A 5,754-nucleotide genomic window follows, 5' to 3' on the forward strand; every position below is an offset into this window, starting at 1 on the left:
AGTGAAAATTTTTTGAGCCAATCGAGTTGATAAGCCTTATTTTGTAAATTTTCAAATTGAGTCGAGTGAAATAAAATTTAAGTCGAGTCAAATTAAGTGAAATTGTAACACCCCCTAACCCACATCCGTCGCTAGAATAAGGTTTCGAAACATTACCGAAACTTATCGATCAAACAGACATAAATTTATACATTGATATCACATAATATTCAGGTAAAAAACCAATTAAATTCATACATAATGTCACTTATTTGAGCCCTCGAGGCCCAAAATACGTGTTAAAAACAAATCAAGACTAATTCGGAGGCTCAGAGAATTTTTTGTAAAATATTAAAAATTTTCAAAGCTGCAGGGTTCACACGCCTGTGTGGTCAGGCCATGTATCTCACACAGTTCAGTCACACGCCCGTGTGTCTGGCCGTGTGGACTCAAAATGTACCTTTAACAATAAGTTTACCATTCCCTGCAAGCTTAAACAATAAGCAACTCAAAAATCGTTCGTTTAACAAATTCAAAACACAATCAAACACATCCAAAATATGTCAAAACAATCATCTTAGGTTTCTAACCAATGTATCCTCATAGGTATCACAATTATATCATCAAAACATTCCAATAAAACATCATTCAAATCCAATTTGTAAACATTCCAAATTCAATCTATTTTACCTATTTCATGTTTATTTAAACATTAACTTAAACTTGCCATAATATGACCTCAAACATAAACACATATTTATATGTATATAACACTCAGTGTTTCATCGATTAAACCGAAGTAAATTGGCACCCAGTGTCTCATCGACTCGAAGTCGAATAAATCTTGAACTCTTCCAATCCTATGGCATGTCATCTATATCCGACTTAGCCCGATACAGTTAATAGGGTTCCAATTCACTTTTCAAATACAACCGATATTCATTTCAATTCAAATTATAAATATATTCCATATATATACCAATTCAATCAATATAAATTCAATAAATTCATCACATACTAAATCAATCCATTTCAATTGTAAAATACAATAATTCTCACATTAATCACTTACCATAACATTTAATCAAAATACAATAATTAATCATTAGATTCGGATTATAGAAATACAAACCAGAAGTTCCGAGCTATTCCTCGTCAACTTTATCTTTTCCCTTTTTAGTTGAGGATTCCGGTATGATGTTAGCTACGAAATTAAAACAATTAAAATTTATCAATACAAGACAATTCAATCTCATATTTAATATTTCAATTTTTACTTAATATTTTCCTAAATTCTAATTTAGTCCCTAAACCGAGACTAATTTTATTTATTCACAATCAATCTTATATTTTCATATAATTCCACCTTAGACTAGATTTAACTCCTAATTTCACTTAAATCCCTAAATTTTAATTTTTCACAATTTAATCCCTAATACTCAAAATTTACAATTTATTCTACAATTCAATCCTTTTTCATTTCTAACTTAAAAATCTATCAATTTAATCCCTAATACTAAAATTATTCAACATAAACATCACTTAAAAACTTAATAATTTCTAAAATTTTGACATGGGTCGGATAGTATTTAATATCGAGATTCCAAAAATATAAAAATTACAAAAAAACTAAATTAACTAATTAAATTTTAAACCCTTGAAATCCTAACTTTTGTCCTTTTTCTTTCTTTTTTTCTTTCTTTCTTTCCTTCTCTGTTTCGTTTCTTTCTCTCCTTCTTTTCTTTTTCTTTTACTTTATAATTATAATATAATAATATATATACTTAAACTTTTAACTTTTAATATTATAATATTATAATATATATTTTAACTTTAAATATTTATAATATATACACTTATGCCGCCTCAATTATGACCGTTGGCATAATTACTCCTTTTGGTCATTTAAAATTTTTTTATCTATAATTCAACTTTGACATTTTATATAATTTAGCTCATTTACTTAATTACTCTTAATTCATGTAATTTCACCAAACCAAAACCTAATTAACTACATAATTAACTTAGTAAATATTTTTTAAAAATATTTACGAGTCTAATTTACGGTAACAGAGTCTCAGAAAAGTACTTTTCGACACCCGTAACTATCGGGTCGTTACAATTTGTTTGAGTTAAATTAAAAAAATAAAAAATGTAAAATTAAAATTTTGAAAAAAATACTTTTAGTATGATAAACTTAAATCATTAATTATTATTTTAAAAAATTAAAATTTCTTTATATATTCTTTAAAATTACTTTAAAAATATAAATTTTAAATTTTTATAAATATTTTAAATTTTAAAATTAATTTAACCTTTTTATATAATTTTGTCGAGAAGAACTAATTTACTCATTTTCAAAATTAACTAGAACCGAATAAATATCTACACCAATCTATTATTTAAATTAATCGAGTTATTCAATTGTAAAATCCAACTCAAACTCAAAAGTCGAATTGCTTATACAAGTTAACTCAAAATTGAATAACTCGATTCAATTAACTCAAAATTTAATATTTTATTTTTATTTTTATTTTTTCAAATCAAATCAAATTTTGCTCCTCAACAAACATAAAAAAAACTGACGCAGCGCAATTTGTGAAAGATATTATTCAAAACCTGACCTAATTTAATTGTCTTTCATACTCGATCCAAAAATTTGAAGTTCAAGATTTTTCAAATAGGGCAAAATAGCAGACCACAATTCTGTTTTTCTTTTTTTAATAATTCACAGTCCAGAATTTATAATTAATGGTATCGATCCCCATGCGATTTATCGACTGAATTCGAAGACTCAGCAGCCTCATCAAGTTGGTTTTTTTCTCCATTCGGTACGGCCTCGGTTTATTTCCTGCCCATCACTAGACAATCTCAAGAGATGCAAAAACTGATGGCAGTCGAGATCGTCCTCTCTTGTAATTGCAGTTGCAGATCCATTTGTTCCGTGAATTTTGGAACCCTCCACTAGTTCCGGACCAGTAAGCGAATCAACAACATCATCTCGTTGGCATTCCCGTCGGTAATCCAAAGTTATAGTTTGCAGTTCATGCGTATCAATGATCTCTTCTGGCATGCTCTGCCGTACAGACACGCATAATTGTTAGCTTATAAAAGTCGACACAGTTTTGAACCATTGAAAGTCTAGGGAAAGGAAGAATTTTACAATGTCGTTTTCACTGACCTCGAGAACCCATCCAATGTAGGTTACGTTATTGACATGCTGGTTCATATCAAGATCGGCTCGTCTTGGCTGCGAAATTTTAAATGAACATTAGACTTTCAACGAATACACATTTATTAGATAAATCAGGAAAACTTACCATAAGTCCTAGCCTGGAATACTGAACAGGATCTTCTAATTTAGAAATTTTTTTCAAACTCTTATTGTTCTCCTCCGGAAACGCTAATCTGTAAACACCACGGGAGAATCGATATATTGCTCAAAATGAATAGCATAAATGAGAACAGGGAAAATGTAATGTCACACTAATGAAACCAATACAAGCTCCGGGCCAGGGAAAACACTTACCAAGGTTCTTATGAAACTAAAGATACACAATAAAAAGTGATATAATTTAGTCCTATGGGACAGGGAAAACACGTACCGAGGTTCTCGTGGACAGAAGACAAGATATTCTTCTTTGACATCATCGCTAACTTTCTGCAACCGTCTCGTGTCCTCGTTCATCATCACCCACTTGCTGAAATCATACCATATGAGATTAAGTTTCAAAATACATCTAATCCTAAGAAATATATAAGCACGCATTGATTCCTGATCAGCACAGATAGAGGACAAACGAGAACAAAATTCAAAATGGCATTCGTGATGTAGACCTTAAATCAGATGTACGTAATATGCCAGACAAGAACTGTATTTACATAGATGGGCAAAAGCATTAGTCTTTTCATGTTATAAATCTTCTAATATGCAGAGAAAAGGCAAAAAAGGGGATAAAGATGAACCTTGTAGCTCTTCCTATAACTTCACCAGTAGCGACATCCTTTAGGATCCAATCCCTTCTGGTTCCGATTCTTCCCTCGTTTTGGCACCATGTTTCTATTTCGATCACGTCACTCCTACACCACAAAACCAACACCTAACTGTCAATGGAAAACCCGAATAAATGTTGTGTAAGTTAAGGTAAAAAATGCCCACCAAGCAGGGTACTTGTATACTTCGATATGCATGCGTGCGGTCACCCATATGAGATGCAATTTTCGCATAGTGGGACTGGTAGCAAACCCATCTCTTGAAAATCCAACACTTTGAGCATGGTTACCTCCAACCTCCTGCATGCATAGATATATATATATATATGAAAATGTGGTAAGGTTTCATTCATTACACACAGCTGCACTTTTCACCAAGGTATAAATAGATTAAACAGACAATGTGCAGGTAACAAAATATATATATGGAAACCCCCCACCATTAAAGGCCAGAAACAAGTATTAAAAAATTTGGATTCGGATTTCTTTTGCTATATGAATTGTAAAAACATTTTCCAAGAATGAAGTCTATCGGATAGCCATATTGAACGTCGATTAAGTTCAAAATCAAATCAGACCCCTAAACGGGATAACGCTCTTCCGGTGCTATTCTCTATGACTCGAACTGGAACCGTTATTAAACTCTTTACCACTCGACTCGAAGCAATAAGCAGTACTAAGTATAAAAAGTTCAAATATTGGCAATGGCATGTAAATAAATAAAGGTAACATAGCATACACAACAGCCTCAAATCCCAAATCGCTAATCCCCAAAATTGAAACTTATAAAAGAATCTCTAATTGCATGCAAATATATAAAAATAAATCCAAAAACCAGACTTTGTAAATAAAAGAAAGGGTTACCTGCAAGAGATTAGCAATGGTTTCAATAGTGGCAGTTTTGTTAATCCCAACCTCATAACACCTAATAATAAACTTCTCTTTATAAGACAACCCATCTTCAGTCAACCCACCTAACCGGAGCCGGTCAGCCAAACTCCCCAACTCAGATTCCACCGGATCTGACCCGACCTGTTGCTGACACGACAGAACGGCTTGAATCGGCGTCAGGTTGGAGCGAGAGCAGGAGACGGCGGCGCGTGGGCTACGCCGGCGAGAAGAGAGTGGACCAAATGAACCCGCGAATCTACATTGAACCAAGGCCTGATTTAGGTCCGTCGCATTGCAATAAGAAAACTTCAACATCTCTCCTCCGTCTCTCTCGGCTTTGCTTTTTTGGCAACACAGTAGAGACCTTTAGGTTCAGATTTATTTTATTTAGGGTAAATTTCACCCAAGGTCACTAAACTATTAGTATGTTTAAGTTTTGATCACTTAATTTCAAAAACTTACAATATGATCACTAAATTATTCGAAATTTTTATTTAAGCTATTGGACTGTTAAGTTGTTTTTAGAAATAGTCCGGCTAGTGAGCTCCAAACAATCGGTATGGTGGATTAATACCCATTAACGAGTAGAAGAATACATCTTAGATTCAAGTTGATCTAACAATCGATGATGGAGATCGGAGAAGAAAATTACTTGGATTTTGGTTCGTAAATTCATAATGTTCTAAGCTATTTTATGAAAAAAAATTGAACTATAAAAGAGTATAAAAGAGAAGGGGAAAAAAGCTTTCGATTGGTGCAAATGGTAAGAATAAAAGTCATATAATAACGATTTTAATAGCTCAGTGATTTAAATGATAAGTTTTGAATAGTTTAGTGACCATTGTATAACTTTTTAAAGTTAAGTAACTAAAACGTAAATTTACTAATAGG

At 32.1% G+C, this 5,754-nt stretch overlaps 1 protein-coding gene across 1 annotated transcript; it reads right to left on the minus strand.

Moving 5' to 3' along the window:
• Window positions 1-2,574: 2,574 nt before the first annotated feature.
• Window positions 2,575-5,226, minus strand: LOC105792362 (oleoyl-acyl carrier protein thioesterase 1, chloroplastic). Its single transcript, XM_012620901.2, has 7 exons — window positions 4,837-5,226; window positions 4,139-4,272; window positions 3,946-4,059; window positions 3,585-3,680; window positions 3,300-3,387; window positions 3,161-3,229; window positions 2,575-3,055 (listed from the first exon to the last, which is right to left on the minus strand). The coding sequence occupies exons 1-7, from the start codon at window positions 5,176-5,178 to the stop codon at window positions 2,786-2,788; spliced, it is 1,113 nt and encodes a 370-aa protein (XP_012476355.1). The 5' UTR covers window positions 5,179-5,226; the 3' UTR covers window positions 2,575-2,785.
• Window positions 5,227-5,754: the final 528 nt, after the last annotated feature.

Source organism: Gossypium raimondii, chromosome 8 (genome assembly GCF_025698545.1).
Source record: "Gossypium raimondii isolate GPD5lz chromosome 8, ASM2569854v1, whole genome shotgun sequence".
Lineage (NCBI taxonomy): Eukaryota > Viridiplantae > Streptophyta > Magnoliopsida > Malvales > Malvaceae > Gossypium > Gossypium raimondii.